Source organism: Zosterops lateralis (genome assembly GCF_965231275.1).
Source record: "Zosterops lateralis genome assembly, chromosome: 11".
NCBI lineage: Eukaryota > Metazoa > Chordata > Aves > Passeriformes > Zosteropidae > Zosterops > Zosterops lateralis.
Window position 1 is genome coordinate 11720439 of NC_139771.1, and position 19642 is coordinate 11740080.

At 48.4% G+C, this 19642-nt stretch overlaps 1 protein-coding gene across 1 annotated transcript in view; it reads left to right on the top strand.

Moving 5' to 3' along the window:
* Positions 1 to 11388: 11388 nt before the first annotated feature.
* Positions 11389 to 19642, top strand: part of CHST13 (carbohydrate sulfotransferase 13) — a gene marked incomplete at its 5' end in the record, with an annotated part of 29064 nt that continues 20810 nt past the window's right edge. Inside the window, one exon of the mRNA XM_083869683.1 lies at positions 11389 to 11482. Within this exon, the coding sequence (XP_083725809.1) occupies positions 11389 to 11482 (94 nt within the window). The remainder of the gene's footprint in view (positions 11483 to 19642) is intronic.

The window sequence follows — 19642 nt, forward strand, 5'->3', positions numbered from 1 at the left end:
GTGGTTTAACCCAGCAGGCAGTAAAACACCACAGAGCTGCTTGACAAACTCTCAGATGCGCACACACACACACACACACACACGCACGCAGCTGGGGAGAGAATTGGGAACAAAAAGTGCAGGACAACAGTAAAGTCATATACACTGCACTGCAGTGTGGATGATAACTGTCAGAAGAGCAGACCTTCACTACATTTTTCCCCCTAATTCCTAATCTTTTCCTTTCATGGAACCAGAGTTTATATTTTGGGCTTGCTCTATTTATAGATAATGTTTAACCATAATTCCCCCTCACTGATTATCTTACAGTTCAGTTTCAGCTGCTTTGCTGGGCAGCATGAAGCTTTTTCCACATGGTCTGTGGACATCATTAAAGCGTGACCTGAGGCTGGTGCTTTCAGCCCAGAGGGATTTGACCCCCCTTCAGCAGAAGGCTGAGGCACAGCAGCAGTCCCTGGCTCTCCCCAGCCTCATGGTGCAAAGAAGAGCTCTGCACAGGGAGCCTCAGTCTGCACACTCCATGCAAGCTTGGATGAGATCCATGATGCAGTAGAGTATGGATTCATAGTTTGTTCAGAGCATGTCCCCTCTCTGCCACCCCTGCAATTTGAACAGTAAGTTTTTAGTCCCTCACTAATTATTAGGTATTCTTTGTCTTGCTTTGCTCAAACCAGGAGGTTGGGGATGGCTGTAGCCCTCCATCCTGCATTTGGGAGTGATAACATAGGGTTAAATTGATTTCTAAAATAGCAAGGGCCCAAGAACAGGGATCGGCTCCACATGTCACCAGGATGTTATTCCGTGCTACTGTTTTAATTAAATGAAGTATAAAGCATAACTTTGCACAGGTGGTAGGGGGAGAGAAAGGGGGAACCTTGGTAGAACGCACAGGCCCTAAAAGAATAAAGTTAGGTCAGGAGGATCTGTACCAATATAATCATTAGCAGGACGCATGCCAGAATTGTCAATTGTAATATCAGTTTGGTAACTAAATATGATTATTTTCTCTAACCAGAATCTTGAGCAAGAATCACACAGACTATTGTTCCTCGGGATGGAATCAATGGAACAATGGGGTTTAATGATAAACACGAATCCCTATGTAACAAGAAAGGTATAAAATTGTAACCATAAAGCATGTTGGACAAGCCGAGATCTGGGTCTGGATCCCCGGCTTCCAGAGCTCTGAAATAAAGCACCGCATACAATTTCACGATTGTGTGTTCTTTCCTTGGCTAACAGGAGAGCCCTCTGGAGCACTGAGGACAGACTTGTTGGCCAGAGGCATCTCAGGGCACAAGCCACAGAGAGGCTGACTGAGGCACTTTGTTCAAACTCCTTCACTCCATTAGCTCCAGGATGCCAAATGGAAATAAAACAGTGAAAGCTTCAGTGCAGTTCTCATTGCTTCAGGTTTTAAACATGGCAACATACGCCTGAGCTACCTTGTACTGTGTCCAGCTGGTGCTTTCTGGACATGTCCTCATTGAAAGAGATAATTGTGTTTTGTTTAAATTAATTTCTGAAGTTTAAAAGCCCATTTATATTTGCCCAGTTCACTGAATTGAACCTCTGCACAGTAGCATATTCAGTTTCTGCTGTAACCTGCCACTGCTGCTTTTAGCTGTAGCTGTAACCTCAGAAATAGCAGCCAAAAAAAAAAAAAAAGCCAAAAAACAAACCACCACCAACCCTCTACTCCCTTCATTTTTTTTTCTCCCCGCCCCCCCCCACCCCGCAATGACACTGGCTGCACTGTTCATTGCAAAGAGGGTTTAGGCAAGGCATATGACTGTGCTGTCTTCCTCAGCTGAGAGAGGAATAGGAATTCTCTCTGGCTTTGCTGAAATCACTCTATTGCTGAGAACATCTGTAGAAAGGAAGTAGCTTTTTCTCTTTTTCTCTTCCCCTCTCACTGAGGGCAAACTTCAGAGAAGGCCAGCCTCATGAGTGTTTGTGTGGATTATTCTCACAACACTGCAAAGGGGAGAGCCTGTCTCACTGCAGCCAACTGGAAATATAGTCACCTCTTTAAAAAGTGCATGATTTAGCTGCCATCAATATATAGATTTGGTAGCAGCCAGACTGTTCTCCAACACTGTCAGCAGTACTAACACAAGAAGGCAAGTGCTCTGAGAGGAGGTCTGGCCCTGCCCTGAGCAGGGCAGAGCACCAATAACTCAGGCAGCCACACAATCTGTGCTGGAACCCTGGTGCCTCCTCCAGGGTGGCTCATAGGGGGGACAGGCTGCAAATGAGAGGATTTGGGAACTAAGAGTGGGACTCACAGGCTTGAGTTTCTGGGAGCCCATGACACAGAAGCTCATGAATCATCTTCCATGCCCAATCTTTACAAAAAGAGGCCAAGGCACTACCTGAAAACCTTTGATCTGAGGGGGTTGGCCTGCAGAGCTGCAGAGCTCCTTGGGCTGTTGATCCTGAATTGATTGTCATCACAATAAAAGCTCCAAGGTCTTGTTCCCTTCTGTCCGTGGACACTGGGCTGAGGTGCCTGTTTGAAAGATTTCTTTAGGAAAGAGAGAGGCCAGCTGGCTTGGATGTCTTTGCAGTGGCCCAGAGACTTGGAATGGGCTTTCTCCACACCACACTAAACTGATTTCGTACCTCTCCAGGACTAAACTTCTTGCAAAAGACACCTCTGGATATATTTCTGGTGGAGGCAGACACCATTCTTCCTTGATAGACCTCCTAGACATTATGGGTGGGTGGCTGTCTGATTTTAGCAGTGCTGGAATTTTCTAATGCTGACATAATTCAATTAGGGCACCCAGAGGATTGGAGAAAAGCCTTTATTATTTTTAGTCTAAATAAAAATAGTATCTCAGGCTTCCTAAAATAGTGAAAACACTGAATATCATGAACAAGAGCTGGACTAAGAATATTTATATGCCTTTTCAGCCAGGGTTTCCATGAAATAGAAGCTGTTTGAATTGGACTTGACCAGCCCTATCATGTTCAGACATATGCAATTACTTCTCTATGCTTAAAATTGCAGTAACAGACTTGAGTTTGACTTTGTGGCCATATGTACAGGGTACAGCCTCACTAATGGTATTTAATTGATGATGATTATTTTAACTGCACCTCCTTGAGTAAACAAGAAGCTCTGTTTTTAGTCATGAGTGAATGTATCAGCAGTACTAAAGGGATTTAGGAACCTACAACCTCAACTAGACATGGTCAGTGAGGACAGTACATAAGTCATAGAGGTTTCTTTGAAAATGTTGTTCCATACTGTTATCTTTGTTCATTTTTCTCTTTCCCCAGGGCCAGGCTGCTTTGTTGTAGAGTTAGCAATGTCAGTATTTCAGGGTGGTCTGGTTATGCTGTCAGGACATGGGGTGCAGAGGGAAGAAAGGACAGACCTGGTCAAGCTTCCCTGGTGTGAGAGGGACAAGAACAAAAGGGACCTCTGTCTCTGTCTATAACACAGGGTTTTAAGGAGAAAGAGAAATTTCTCAGCATGTTCATTCTATGCTTGAGGAGAGTTCTACAGTACTGTTCTGAGTACTGATGGCAATTTACACTTGTTACTTCCAGTGTGGGGTTTTTCCCCTTCCCTTTGGAGCCAATTCAGATGGATGTGTGCATTGTAGCAGCAATGTGAATGCTATGGGGAAGAGAACTCCCTCCAGCAGTGCCCTGCCAGGCTGGGGAGATGCCTCCCTGGGCCACAAGCATTTATACCCACAAAAAATCCTCCTCCCTCCACTCTCAGGGACAAATCTGCCTTTGCTCAGACCTGGGGAATTATAGAAAGCAACACCCCAGGTCACAATCTTGTGCTCAATGCTGCTGTGCTAAGAAGGACACTCTCCAAATGAGGGACTAAAACTAAGGTCTCTCTCATGCTGTTTCTCACTGGATGCAGAAGATCCCAAGACCAGATTATTTGGTCATGAACATGTAAATAAATTCAAGTCCAGGAAACATGACTTTCCAGAGAGAGTCTTTGCTACCTGCTCTGCTCCTAAGACACCAGGCTTCTCTGTGCTGCTGAGTTATGTGCTTCCAAGCAAATAAAGCCCAGTTTAGAATAATCTGGTTTATACCTTTTATGAAGGTATAAAAGCATGCTGGTAATGGATTTCTTTCTATTAAATGCATGTATCATGGACATGGTCCCTCAGCTGGGATTAAAAACGAATACAGTCTCTGAGCAAATGCTTAGAGCAGCCAAAGGTCTGGCCTTTTCATTACAGGCTTTGGTCTAACAATCCTGGGTCCATCACAAAGGCATTGTGTCTGCATGGACAAGAACTGTCTTTGGCTTCCCTATCACCAGCTTCAGCCAAATGGTTGAAAGCACAGTGCTCAAACTGCCCTGAAATATGGAGAGGTTTCTCAATGGCATCTCCAAGCCTCTCTCTCCCCATTTTGGGAATATTTTTGGAATGTAAGCTGTACCTCCAAGGAGAGAATTTCTTGTTCGGACATTCTGGGACTGTGGTAGCAAGGTCAACATGTGGCAGTGCAGAAGTTGTGCCCACCTCACCAGGTTCTGCTGACGAGGTCCAAGAGGGCCTGAATGCAGACAGAGGCTTAACACAGCAGCCAACACTGGATTCCCAAAGACCCATATCAGGTCATGGTGATTTTCTGTGAGGTTTAGGGCTACCTAGTAATGCAGAACTTGCAGTGTGCTCCCCACAGATGTAGAGAGTAGTCAGATGAAACATTTCTTTGGGGAAGATTGGTCATGACTTGTTTTTAACCCCAAATTTGGGCAGTAGTGCAGCTCTCATAATCCCCCCCAGGGATTTAAATACTGCTGTGTCACACTGTGAGGTGATGCAGCAATGCTTAGGATGCAGTCAGGTTTTCCATTGATTCAAAAATTACAGACTTGGGTCCTTGTGAGACCATCCTGAGGAACATGGGTATATAACTACAGGAATCTTTGTAATTTTTTCCCCCAATACAGGATTTGGTGTTATTTATTTGGATTTGCAGTACAAGGTATGAATAAGACAGAAGATATTTTTGTTCAATAGTGAATACTCAATGACCACAAATATTGAGAAACCTGGAAGAGAAGCTAATTTGGACCATAGACTATAAAAAGTCTAACAATGTACCTGGTCTGAATTAGGTGTTTGTGAGCAAGGCAAAATTCTAGTCTTTTCTCAGGAGTTTTTACCCTTGGCTTCAGAGCCCTTGTGATATTTCAGATAGAGTTCTTCCTTGGAGGGAGAACATCTTAAGGAATGAGAGGGAAAAACTGCCACCTCCAGAGGACACTTGAAATGCATGGCTTTTTGTTTGTGCTCGAAATGCTCTAATTCCTCATTCCCAGCCACCATAATCAGGCTGTAAGAACGAGCACTGAATGTGAGAGTCCCTGCTCTGTGCAAGGCCTCGCTCAGAGGACATCTGTGTGACACAGCAGAAAAATTCCTTCCCTCCATCTCCTCCCTGTGAGTTGTGTTCCCTTGCAAGCCAGAGCAGCCGTGCACTGAGCTGCTGTGCTCTGCCACATGATGGGCATGAATCCCTGGCGGGGTTTTGCTGCAGAGATTTACTGGGTTTCCCAGGGATACAAGGTCCTTGGTTAGTTCCCATCTCAGCCATCACTTTCTCTTTGTACAACCCTGACCACAGCTGGCACAGAGGTGCAGAGCCAATCAGCTGCTTTTGCAGCAGGGAGAAAAGCTGTGGCTTTCTTCCCTGGGTGTGCAAGAAACAGCAGAGCATGAGGCAAACCCTGACCATGCTTGGCATGGGAAGCTTGACAGGTTTGCTGCTGCTGCTGTCAAAGGAACTGCACAACTCCCATCATTGTGCCAGAGTCAATTGGTTTCCAGTGTGTATCTGTAAATCACATCCCTTCCTCAGGCAAGCCCCTCAATCAGACATCAGCAGAAAGCAAGCTCCCAGCTGGGAGCAGCATATAAGCTAATGAAATTAAATGCCTGCTACAAAAGACAATACAGTCCCTAGTTTCCACTACTGAATAAAAAGTTTGATGGGAGTTTCCATCCTACCAACAGCATTTCCAGTAAATGCAGGCAAGAGGGTTGTCCTTAGAGCCTGTAATTTAGTTTGCTTCCATCACCACTGATGCTTTTAAAAGAAAAAAAAAAAAAACAACTGTTGCTTTTTGTTTTATTTTTAAATTGGGACAGAAAAAAAAAAGTTAAAAGAATGTTTCCTTGAAATATATTTTGACAGAGGCCAGCATTTCACCCAGTTTTTAGTTCCTTGGTCTTTAGGAAGACTTCTGAGGACATGAGGAGATAATTGTAAAAGGGTCCCTAGGAATTCATTAGCTCCATTAGGTGAGGGGGCAACAGGAAGGTTGAAAGGCTCTGGAATTAGCCAGGTTACAATATTGGCTACTCAGAATCAGATGCTATGTGCACTATTCTAACCCTTAGTAATTTTTTTTCTGATGAGGCGTAAGAACTTGATTAACTTTAAGCAATGTACACTCCCATACCCATCAAATCAGTGGGATTCCTCAGGGTACAGAACGTCTTTGGGATTGGCTGCTGTTGTTTCCCTGCCCTGTCTTCTGAGACCAAGGAGATTTCTCAAGGCATCAGTGCTACTTTGTATGAACAAGTGGCAAAATCTGGCCGCAGGTTTTAAAAATATACACCAAGCATCTTGTTATATTCTATTTAAATAGTAATCCTCCAGTTAACTCTCCAGAGGTATTTAATGTTATTTTTACCTTCTATCCAACCTGTGTCTTTTATATACTGACTTTGCCAATATTTAGTCCAGCACTCAATGGTGAATAGTCCACCCCAGCATGGGTTCTCTGCTGCTGTGAAGTAAGGCTCTTGTATATCAGTGCAAAATGAGCATAAACACTATTTATGAAATAATATTTGAAATGTCACATATTCTGCAGGTGCAAAGTGCTACAGAAAATGATGAAAAATCAATGCACTGCTTGAGAAAGCAAGTATTCCAGTTCGGCGGTCTCAGCAGCAGTGACCTTTCCTTTTAACACAAAAAAGTGGCAGAACCTTGCACTCTGTTTATCTTTCAGGGCAAAATGGCAATATTTTGGCAATGATGGTTCAGATAAGGTGCTAGGAAAAATTTCTGAGGGTTTGTAAATCTGGAAAGGATTGCTTAGCAAGATCTTCAGTGTCCATCTTGGGGAAACTTGCAGAACAAGCTCAAGCAAGGGACAGGCTGAGGCTTTGCAAGGTCCCTCTCAGCCAGCAGGTTACAGTGACGCCATAAAATTTAAAACACAGCATGAAGTATCAGGATACACAGGGGTCCATGGAAATCCCAAAGGCAGGGTGATGCCTAATGCAGTTCTTAGGAAACAGAGGGGAGATGACCCGCGGTCATCCCTGGAACACTTCACGGCTGCAGGTCTCTGAGGAAAGCCTGTGCTGCACCAGTGTCATTGCCCCCATCTCTGCCCAAGCCCTCCTCGGTGACACCCGGGGAGTGGCAGCACGGTCAGTGCACCAGGGCCACCAGCAGATGGGAGTCTCACCGGCAGGAGGCCAGGGAAAACTGCTGCTGTGCTCCAGAATTAAACAACTGGGTGCAAAGTCAAAATATCCTCCAGAAAGGCTCTTTTTTCACAGTGACTGGACAACCAGGCCTCAGGGAGGAGTACAACAGATTCCTCAGTTTCCAGCAGAGACTAGACGCTGTTTAATTTCTATTCAACATGGTCATCAGACCAAAGCTTGGGGTTAATCTCACTCAGTGGCACCAAGGTCCTGGGAAAAAGCAAAGCATGTGGCAGAAACCTGCTGAGAAGACAGTAATGAGCACTACTAATGAGCAGAGAGGGAATCAAGCATGCACTGCATCAAAGGCACAGCATCATTCTGCAGGCAAACAGCACTTCCTCTTCACCTACAAGTCAGCTGCAGTTCAGACCTTGGCAGTAACAAATAATTTCCCTCTGCAGCATGTTTTTAGCACCTTTTGATCATTATTTTTGGTTACCAGTATTGTTTTAACAGTCATAAATAGCTCCAGCCATGGTCTGAACCCGACGGTGGGAGGCATTGTGCAGACAGGGAACAGGGTGGCCCTTCCACGAGTTCACAGCCTGTCAGGGAAGGAGCCATTGCCATTCTACAGCAAATACTCATTTCTCAGTTCTTCCAATTAGCCTGGCAGAGCAACAGATTAAGACACCAGGGGTCTGTGCTTGCACACTCATTTCATGTGTGCCCACGAGCAGTTGTATTTTCATGTGTGCTTTGTGCATCTGCTGTTCTCCAGCCATCAGTGGTGCCTGGGGAAGTAGAGAAGGGCTACTCCAAAGCAGACTGAATCTGATTATTCCATTAGAAACAGTCTTGGGATCATAATCTGAGGCTCTGACAGTTTCATCTATGTGTCCTATATATCTGAGGTAATCTTCTCAAGCAAGCACTGGTCACTGTTGTCTGCCTTAATGGGCTGGGGTTGCTCTTTTCTGAATGGTGGGGCTGCAGGGGAAGGGAGATGGTACGAGAGAGCATCATGTGTGACCAGGGAGGTCTGTCACACACTCAGGAACAGGCAACAGCAAAGGCCTGACCTCCCAGCAGCTGTTGCTATAGCCAGCAGTCAGCTCTTATAATGCACCTCTTCCCCTTGGAAAATGGGTTTGTCCTTCTAAAATTGGTTTTCTCCTTCTAAAAGGGGTTTGTCCTTTGGAAAAGAGAGCATGTGCAGCTGAGTCCAGATAGGAATCTTATGAAATCCTCCCGATGTACTTCAGTTTTTAGCCTCGTGGGTCTGAACAGCACAGCACATACCTCGGGCTGCTGAAGACCAGCCTCACAGATGTGACGTGCTCACAGATAGCCCTGGCCCTGCCCCCGGGCATGAAATACAGACAGCAGGCAGCAGGACTCAACAGGTCCTGCTCGGTGCCTGAGTTTCTACTGGGATGTTTTACTGTATTTTCTTTAAAGGGAAATTCCAACTATGGGTGAAGTTTGGTTATTTCTACTATTTTTATTCCTCCTGCTGAATCCAGGGAAGCTGGGTTAAAGGGGTGATCATATTCCCTAGCTCCTCTGGGAGCTTTGGGCTAGATTTTCTAGTGTTTCAGTGTTGGAGTCCAGGGCATCCCTCTGGGCACCCTGGGAAGTCACAGACCTCGGTAGAGAGGCCTGGGACCCGAAAAAGAGGGTCTGGGGTCTGTGCAGGGGGGTTTGCCTGGCACAGAGCCCAGGAAGACAAAATCTTTGATTTTGGTCCATGAGAAAAACATCTAACAGAGAGAAGAATTGCAAGTCACAAAGGTGTTACTGAGAGTAGTGTAGTTATCACTGTGCAGAAGATTTTGTAGTTTTGGATTTTTAGAATGTAGATGCAAAGGGACAAGATGGAGATTTTAGGGCGGTGCCCTGGGTTCTTCTTCTCCCTTGGCATCCATCTTCTGCAATGACGTGGGCACAGAGTAGTTTCAGTGGATTGGATCAGAGTAGAAATGACCCTGTTAGTACAGGTGATAGACATTGGCACAGAATTGTAAACAATGGGTACGTAGTGATCTGTATAAGAGGTAGCGACCTCCCATCACACAGGGGAGTCACCTCGTGTCCAGGCTGCTGTGAACACCTTGGCTGGACACAGAGAATTGTAAGATAAGAACTAATAAACAACGTGAGAAACCAAGAAAACCAAGACCTTGAGACTCCTCATCATTCTCGCGCCGAGCACCGAGCACCGAGCTCAGCACAGATACAGTGACACAGAGTCAGACAGCAGACCCTAAATCCTTCAGAGGTCAAGAGGGAAAATCACTCCCTTGAGCCCACTCGAACCACCAGCCAGCTTTGGAATCTCGGGTGAGAAACAACCGATTAAACCCGAGATTTCAGTACTGGGATACGCAAATAATGAAAAATTCACCAACAGCCTTAATACACCTTCCAGCTCCTGAAAAGCTGCTCCAAGGGGGTTCCCACTGCACAGGCTGGATATGCCTTCAGTCATTGATCTCTCTCTGGCCCCAAGGACAGCAGTACTAGATACTACTTTTGCTGCCCCTGAGGTCTATCAGTCCATATTTCCACGTAAGGCAGACCCCAAGTCTTTCCACACTCATCAAGGGGCTAAAATTACTGCACCACTTGCAGGAGAGAGCAGGCTGCATCTGCAGAGCCATGGCCAGCCAGCAGCACTCCCCCAGCACTATCTCCTGCTCCCTAGAGGCTGGGGGCATAGTCCTGCACGGATCAAACAGGCACAGGGCTCTGCTGCTGAGGTTTGTTCCAGGTGGTTATTGCACATGCTGTGCCCTTGCAAGGAGGGATATCAGGGTCTCACTTGTGGTCTCATTTCTATTGCCCCTCTCTAGACCTTCCAACGGACACATCAAAGAGCTGTTTAATCCATGGTCATAGCCCAGCACAGCCTGCAAGATGCTGCGTGTGTGTTCTTATTTCATTCCAGCTTCCTTCACTACAATGAGATTCTCCTCCTGGTTTCCTCTGCCCTAAATGAGGGCAAAATGAAGCCCAGCATGTGCACCTACCCAGGCTTTCTTTGTCATCCCCAGTGGCTCCTCCTTGAGCTGTCCTCTTTGTTAAAGCTAAGTGTGTTGGGGCTGAAGAGACGCAGTGAATGAGTGCTGTCAGTGGAACCCAGCTCTTGGCCTGGCTAATTTGGCAGGTGTCTTAGAGTAGGTCTTGAGTGTTTTACAGAGCTAAGTGAAAAGCATTGCTGCTATTTCAAAACTGGGGCAACAGAAGCTCTGGGCTGGTTCTGCCTGTGATTACGGAGCCTGGGGGATAGAGGATGCAGTAGGAGAACTCTGTGCTCTCACTTTCTAAAAGCATGCTGAGAGTAATAGAAAATTATGTCTTCCTTCTACAGAAGTTTATTGCTTGAGGTGGAATTAGTCAGAAGCATTATTGCTTTCAGTGAAAGACCGCAGGGCCGGGGGTAGCCAAAAGAATATATATTAAAAAAAAAAAAGAAAGAAAGAAAGAAAGAAGAAGAGGTGTATTTTAAGTCCACGTGTATTTTAAGGCCACGAAACTTCCTGATGCTTCTGAAGTACTGACCGTGCAGAGGAGTGTCATCAGGAAACTCCCGATCCTGCCACCACATCAGCGACGCTCTTTCCCCCGCGGGGAGCCCTCGAGCCGTGCCGGGAGCGGGGCAGGGAGCGCGGACACGGCCCCGGGAGGGCGAGGCAAGCCCCGCTGCCCGGCCCCGGCCCCGCGGGGGGACTGTCCGTGCCCAGCCCCAGCCGCCGCGGGGCTCTCGGGGGGCCAAGTTCCCGTGGCGGCGGCTGAGCCGCCCCGTGTCACTTCCTGCGGGGCCGCGGGGCCGGGGCGCGGGGCGGGGCTCGGCGGGGCTCGGCGGGCCGGGGCCGGGGCCGGGGCCGGGGCCGGGGCCGCGGGCGCTGCTCTGCGCCGCCAGCCGCGGCCGAGGATGCGGCGGAACCGGGCGCCGCGCCTGGCGCTGGCCGCCGGCCTCGGCTCGCTCCTGCTCGTCCTCTTCTACTTCCAGAGCAGCCTCAGCCCAGGTGGGTCCGCGGGCGCCGCGCTCTCCGGGGGTCCCTCGGCGGTGGCGGGCGGGCGGAGAGGGGAGCGGGGCTCGGCGGGCAGCCCTTTCCTCGCCCCCGGAGCCCCCGGCGGGCCGGAGTTGTGTCCGGCGGTGAACTCGCACATCCCCGGGCTGGGCGCACTGAGCTCGGGCTGCGCTCCCGTCCCGGCCCGGGGACACCCACCCGTGTCTCCTGCCTGCCGGCGCCTTCTCCCGGGGCGCTGTCCCGGCCGGTGTCCCCGCGGGGCGCGGAGCCCTGCTCGGCTCTGTGCGGGCACGGACCGTGCTGTGCCCCAGGCTGGGCCGGGCCGGGACCGGGCAGGGGGAGCTGCTCCGTCCTGCAAGAGCCGATTGACACCCGCGGTGGCTGAAATCCCTGGGAGTCTGCCTGAACGGCTCAAGGGACTTCTCTAGTGTGTGCTCTTAGAAATTTCTGTAAAGTTGGGAAACAATTCTGAACTAAAATCTGAACCGTTTTGTGCTGGGGGGATAATTTATTTCCCTGCCTTTTTCCTGAAATTAGTTCCTCTTTCCTAAGAGACGTTATTGGGTAATTCCTGCCGTTTTAACAGTGTACTAATGTTTTCTGAGTACAGATGGATTTCTATCCATCAATGGGGCCTTTAGAGTTACATCTTAAAATTCAGAAGACTGACTTGACTAAAACGTTAATGGAATTTTATCAGTGTAGACTAAATGAAATGTGATTTTTCCTTTTATAGGGGCTGCTCCATCACCTTAATGTGTTTTTTTTTCCTAAAAATAAAGAGGCATAACTTGTTGGCTGAGTAAGATTGAAAAGGAGTTGGGTTTCAGCGAGCATTTGTTATTTCTAGACGAGCATGTGAAGCTTGTCAGACGAATTCAGAAATCCCAGGAGACTGTAATCAGTATTGTATTCCTCAGTAATCATTTCTTAAGGAAATGATTTATGCATCTTATTTTAGTATTGGGACTGCACAGTAAAAAGTGCACTGAATCAGCTTTAATCTCCAGGGGTGCTAATGAAGAGATGATTGTGTTTTACACTGGATGCTCTTTCAAGCATCTGACTGGAAAACATCTCTCTTTTCAGGGCTCGGGTTTTCAAAAACACATTCTGCTGGTCTGAGTGTGCTTAGTTGACTTTAATTCCTTACCTGATCTCAACCCAGTTTCACACAGAGTTCCCGTGAGGTCAGAGCAAACCAGGTGATGGTAATGGTGGTGGTGTCTCATGAGGTGCTGCTGGGAGTTTGGGTCTGGAATCCTACCTTGAGAAGTGCTGGCCAGCTGAGGCTTTGGGAAGTGCAATGCCCTGCAAGTCTATTCTTTCCCGTGGGCCAAGTGTGGTTTTTGAAAGTTCCCATAGATGGTGATAGTCTGAGGTGGGGATCTCTAACTGCTGGAACCAAGTAATGTTTCTCACTGGGTGGGAACCCATTTGTGAGGGTGTGGATGCCCTCTGCAGATTTGTCCCTTTAGGTTCAAAAAAGAGGTGAGTTAAAGCAATATTCATGTTCTCTAACATCAGCTTATTTTCTAGCCATACAGTTGTCTCCCTGGATCCAGCCTTTATTTTTGTGCCATTTCTTTCCCTTATTATTTTTCAGTTTCCAGTTTTTCCTTTCCTTTTCAGATCAGTGAGAAACTTACACTAGCAGGAGAAAGGTCATTACCATATACAGAAAAGAAGCAAGCTAAAGATTGCTTCATTTTTTATCCCAAAGGAAAACAAACTGAGGCCAATTACTTGAATTTTAGATGTTACAAGTTACAATAATAGGTAAACAATTTGCAAGCGAAAATGTCATCTTTAAAGTGATGGCTGCCTGGGGGTTCTTTGGAGTTCCAGTTGTCTGGTGTCATTTGGTTTTTATATAATAATGAAGAAAAATGCTAGAAGAAAAAGAAGCAATGCAATGAGTTTCCCCCAGGAACAGTCAGATCCTTTCTTCATCATTAGCAGGATTGAGCAGGTTGCCTTCCCTGGGCCACCCACAGTCCATTACGTGGAACATGCTGAATTAATCCTTGCTAATGGCATGTAGAGACCAAACCTTCCTGTGACCAGGACAAGGAATGGGAAGAAAGATGATATAACCAGAACCCTTTACAATTGAGAGTTCTAAGGGCTCACTCAGCTCAGGGAGCAGGAATTAACTGTTCTGTTTGCACTGCCCACTTACAGCTCCATCCCAACAGTTGTGTGCTGCAGTGGTTTGTGCTGAGCTCCATGGCTGTGCTGGAATAAGGCTTTCTTGTTCTGCCTCAGGAACCACACACCAGCCTGTGCTGAAATAGCTCTGCTCCTCAGTGCAGCTGAATGTGGGTTATTTTGGTGGTGGGCTGAATTAGTTTGTACTGAAGTCAGCAGCAGAATTCCCTGTTGTACCTTCTGGAGGCAGGAATAAGCTCGGGTATTTGCCAGAGAGGTGGGGCAGGTCTTGGTGCTCCACAAGGAGGTGGGCTTGTGTGCTTCAGTGCGCCCTGACTTTGTGGCCCTGGTGTTTTTTTGCTGCCTTTCCTTCCTGGTGACTAGTGAGCAGACATGGGGGCTGAAAGCCCAGCTTTCCCCTGGCCCTGGGATGGAGCTCTGCCAGGGACTGTACCTGCATGCTTCAAGTCGCTGGTGACCTGTCTGTCCTGTTGGCCATCAGCTGTCCTGCTCCAGGCTCACAGATATATGGCCAAGGGCAGGATGTCTGCATTGCAGGAAGGTGTTGAAGTGGTGCTGGGCCACTGGACCTTCCACACCACGCCACAGCAGGTAGTTCCAGGGTTTACCTGGAGCAGTCGCCTTTCAACACCTCCTGCACCTGGGCTGGTGGCGTAGGCAAGTGCATTCAGCTCCCAGGCAAACCTCATGCCATGTCAGCTGGGTTCAGGGAGTGATGAGGGCCACCAGGAGTGCTTGGCTGTACTGGTGTCACCCCACAGCCATCCAGGAGATCTGTCTGGCCTCAGCATGATGGTCACCTATCTTCTGAGTTGATGTTTCTCTGCTGTTCCCGGCAGGAGTAGCACACTGTTAGCCGTGCTGACTTGTGCACTCTGTACATTTTCTGCATAGAGGGAGAGAATACCCAGCAGGGCTCCCAGGCTGGTGTTTCATCTCACTCTGCTGGCAGCACATCTAGGCTGGCACAGCAGGACATACCTGGAGGCTGCCATTCCTTGTCTACATCAGAGCTTTGGTCACTGCAGTTCTCAGGGGGACCACACTGATTTTAGCAACAGTGGAGGGTGTGGGATGACTCTGGTAGTACAGATGTGTGATAGAGGGAGGGGGAGACATGTGAAGGAGGTAGAGGGAGTGAATGGCAGGTCCTAAGGCCCTGTGTTCATCTGGCCTGAGGTTTCTGCAGGACAGTGCTGTGGGGCCACCCCAATGGTATGTCTTTGGGACAACTGTGAGTAAGCAAATGGCACCTGGAGAGCTGGCAGATTTTCTCCAATAAGAAAGAAGGAAAAGCTCTCAATCTCAAAGTGCTCTTTATTTCTGCTCTGGTTCTGTCCATTTGCAGGATCCAGCTGTTATTTCTTAGGTCTTTTTTAGCAGCATTTGATCAATGCTGGCTTCTACACTCCCCATGTTGTTTCACAGCCTGCTGTCAGCACGAGCTGTTGGACCTCACGGGGCTTTGCAGGTGAGATGTACTCAGCCTTTGGTCTGACTCTTTCACAACAAGAGATACTAGAAGTGCCGGGGTTGTGATACTATTCCAGAAAGCTTTCCAAGTGAGAAAGCAGCAAGAGCCCTCTCTCCATCCTTATCTGCTCCTGTATCAACCAGTTGAATCTCCTCTGGGCTCTGATAGAGCAAAGGTTTCTCCAACCCCTTCACCAGCCTGAGAGAGAAGGGTTGGGGTGTTGCAGGAGGATGAGCAGCAATGCCAGAAGCCACATCAACACCTGTAGCAGATATCACAGGTAGGAAACTGCCTCACCACCTGTGTGTGTTTCTTAGCTCTCCTATGTGCCAAGGTGGATATGGAAGACACCACTGCCACCACTCTGCCACTTCTCAGGTGGTTTCAGTTGCCCAGCCCAACACCCTTCAGGAGTAGCAGATCTTGGAGAAATTCTTGCTGCTCATTGCTCCAAATTTGTTGTTCCCAGTCAGCTCCATCTCTGTGCCTAAAGATTGGTCCCTTAAGGGGGATACAAATTATTATGGAGATTATAGAGTTGATAAATGATTTGACCCACAGAGCTCTAGTCCCTGAACCTGCAACTGCACCTAGACCTGGTGTGAATGGAAATAAATGCACACTTTAATATTAGCAGACCTTTGAATACCAGGGATTTATTTTTTTTTCCAGAACAGGAAAGAGCCTATTTTAGGCCTCAATTCCTCCCCATTGTTTAAAGGTATTTGGAGGCTGAAATTCAGCTGCTGCCTTGGGACGTGCGCGTGGTTCGGCCAGCAAATGCTCTGAGCCTGGGTCATGCCTGCAGCTGGCTGACACATGTCCTCAGCCTTCCAGATAAGGAGGGAGATGCTGCTTTACCCTGGCTAAGGGTGCAAGCACAGGCAGGGATGACAAATCTAAGCCACCCTCAGATGGTGTTGTTTTTCCCTTCCTTCCCTTCCCTTCCCTTCCCTTCCCTTCCCCTTCCCCTTCCCCTTCCCCTTCCCCCCCTTCCCCTTCCCCTTTCCCCTTCCCCTTCCCCTTCTCTTCCCTTCCCTTCCCTTCCCTTCCCTTCCCTCCCCTCCCCTCCCTCCCCTCCCCTCCCTCCCCTCCCCCCCCCCCCCTTTCCCCTTCCCCCTTTCCCATCCCATCTTCTCATTTTCTTTTGTTTCATTTGTCATGGGGCAGTTTTCCCCAGTTCATTTGCCCAGTCATAGTGTCATGATGCCCATGATGCAGCCCCTTCCTTTTGAGAAGCCAGTACTCCAAGCACAGCAGCATTTGTCAGCCAAGATGTTGGCAAAAGCAGGCTGAAGCCCTCAGATCTGCCATGTTTGGAAAAGATATGAAGTTCTCCATCCGTGACCTGTCAGGGTAGAAAAATCTGCCCAGTCCAGTGCTGAGAGCAGGAGAGTAATGAAGCCCATCTGCCCTGAGGGCCAGGAATGCTTCCTCTAGTCCTTCTTGGCTTTATACAGTGTCCTGAGAATCTCTGATATGTGCAAGAGGTTTTGGAGGGGAAAGGAGTGGGCTTAGCACACCCGGAGTTAACTCTGTCCCTGCAGGAGAAATTCATGTCCTGGTGGCTCTGCTGGCTGTGCCCAGCCTCTCCTGGCCCCACATTCCCCTCTGACATCTCAGCCTGACTGTTTCCCTCTGGCAGCACGATGCACCTGCATTTTGTCCCCACACACAAAACTCCAATATCCTGCAATAAGAACTCCACAAAAACAGCACCAGTAGGACTTTTGCCTGTGTTGGTGCAGGTCGGTGAGGTCCCAGGCTGGGAGATGAGTGCTTGTGCAGTGCACAGGGCTCTCCTGAGGGTGTTGGGACTTGTTATGTGCTGGGTTTATTTCTTGGTCCTTGGTTCCTGCAAGCATCTGAATGGAGAGCATGACAAACCCTCCATCTTAATTCCAGTGCAAACACAGCTGTCTTTCCCAGGACTCTATATCAGAAGCCAAGAAACTACAAAGGCATTAGGCACTTAACTCCCAGTACTGCCCCTTGGAGATGAGTACCCAAAGGGGAGCTTAACTCCCTAAATACTTCTGAGAGGCCAAGGGGGGATGTTTCGCTTTGAGGCGCAGCTGGGCAAAAGCCCAAAACTTTCTTGTTCAAAGGCAGTTAAGGACTACTCGCAGTCTGACAAGGGGGAAACATCTCACTGAGTAGATTTGGTGGCCTGAAAGGCCTGGGTTTAACACCATTGTGCCTTGGTCCTGCCTGCACAGCACAGTTTGCACTGAGAGTGGAAACAGGGACAAATGGACCTACCCTACGAGCTGGAGGTACTTTTTTCCACCAGTAAAATTTGTCATGGATGGAGGGGAATTGTCAATGGGGAGTTGAACCCCACATTTTCAGGCTCTGTTGCCCAGTTTAGTTCAGTCTGCTCTCTCCCATACAAGTATCTGTACCTGCAGAGTTTGCAATGCTGTAAACTAGGACACTGTCTCCTATCTCCAGCTGTGGGACAGGTCTGTATTCAACCACAAGCTCTCTGCAGTTTCCCCACTGATTCACACAGGTCTTTTAATTTTTTCCTTCTTTAGATGGAACTCCTCCCTTGTCAGTAAAATCCTCCCAGCAAGGCTGATGGTGGGAGATATTGGTAAATGCCCCCTGTATGTGCTGCTGCCCTGTGAGGTTGTCCTCCATTCCTAATGCTCATTTCCAGATGCTGGGATCCTTGTTTCACGGCTGGCTGTTGATTTATTCTGGCTATGTCAGTTTTTGCTGTTGTGTGTTTGTACCCCCTGTCATTCTAGTAAATTAGCCATTAAAGTCAGTTGTAGAACTCTGATACATAGGGTTCAACCCCCAAATGTCTCTTCTTGCTCTGTTCTCCATTTCCTAATTGCCTGTGGCTTCCACTGGGAAGCCAAAACTTCACTCTAATTCAAAGGCCTACATGGGCAAAGGTGAGAAGGAAGAGTTTCTCTGTATCCCCAGGAGCTGGATGGCTACTGCTTGGGTAAAGCCTTCCTGCAGGTCATTCACAGGAGATCACCCAGTGTAGGAGGTGGCACTGGGCCATGGGCTTGATCTGTTTCTCTCACAGTTTAATGATCTGTGGAGCAGAGATGATGTTTCATTCATTGTGTTGGAAGGAGAGCATGATGTTCTGAGGGACACCCACTGTGTCCCTCGTGGGGACAGGGAAGGGAAGGGGAGCCAGAGGACACAACGTGAGAAATGCCTCTCTGTGACTTAGATCCTGGACACAAATGATACCAACATTGCCACTGCAAGGCTCATGCTGCCAGGAGCCATGGTGTGCTGGCTGCTCAGCAAACAGGGGCTACAGCAGTGCCAGCCAGGCACTGGGACCTCTGCAGTCTCTGCAGGAGGCAGCACAGGTGGTTCCAGCAGGCACCAGTGCCAGTTCCCCTCTGCATGGAGCTGAGCAAGCCCAGGACACCCAGTAGCCAGTGGAACCTGCAGTGGCCAACACCCTGAACTGTCACCCCACCACTTCACAGCCACAAATCTCTGCTCCCTTCTTGGTGGGCTGAATCTGTCAGAGAGCTCAGTAGTGCCCTGAGTGTGTTTCCAGTCTGAGCCCCTGAGACAGGACAGTGATTGCAAAAAGCAAACACACACACACTGCCCTGTGCACACACGCTCCCCTGCCACTGGCAAATTGGTCTCTGCCAGCCCCACACATGGCTGTGACTTACTCTGAGGAGCTGCCTACAATATGGATTTTCAGTCTGAAAAGCTGATGAGAAGCTGTGTGAGGGCACCATATGGGATCAGGGCCACAGTCATGCCATTGGAGCTCCGTCTTGGACCTGGTGCTGCCCTTCTGGGCTGCCAGCTTGTTGATATGGGGACATCTTATGGTGGCTTCTGGTGGGCAGGGAGAGGGCAAGTGGGAGAGATGCTGAGCTCTCTTCCAGCATTTCTTTTGAATGCTATTGAGCAAGTTTCATTTTTTCCCAGACTCTTTGCAGCAGCTCTTACTGGGATGTCTGGGCTCTGTAGGCTTTTTGAAGGTCCCTGTCTTGTAACCTTTTCCACCTCCCACCTTTTGAAGTCTCAGAGTCAAAGATCTGCCTCAATTTTGTTTCTAGACTTGGTGATCCCACCTTCAGAGATCCTTGCATAAGTCCACTCCCTTTAGCTTGCTGGCATGGCACTGATCATGTTTAGCTTCAGGGCATGGAGGCGTCCAGCCTTGAAGCAGCCAGTGGGGAATTCCTGCAGCCTGTTGGAGAAACAGGCTGGCTGCTCTGCCTGCTCCTGTTTTCCCCATAGTGCCCCTGAGCTCTTAATATCTGGATGAGCTTTGACTAAATAAATAGTTGTAAATTTATGGGCAGGCAGACTGATGGGAATTTGGCTAGGAATAGCTTGGAGTTGGTCTTTCCTGGGAGAAGAAAGCAGGGTTTCTCTTTGCTGGTTAGGATTGTAGAAGCTCCACCACCCGTGGGTTCAGCAGCTACACCCTCAGCTGAGGTGGCTCATCGCTGTCTACCAGTGCAGGAAAGCCTGGCCACATAACCCACATCCTCTGG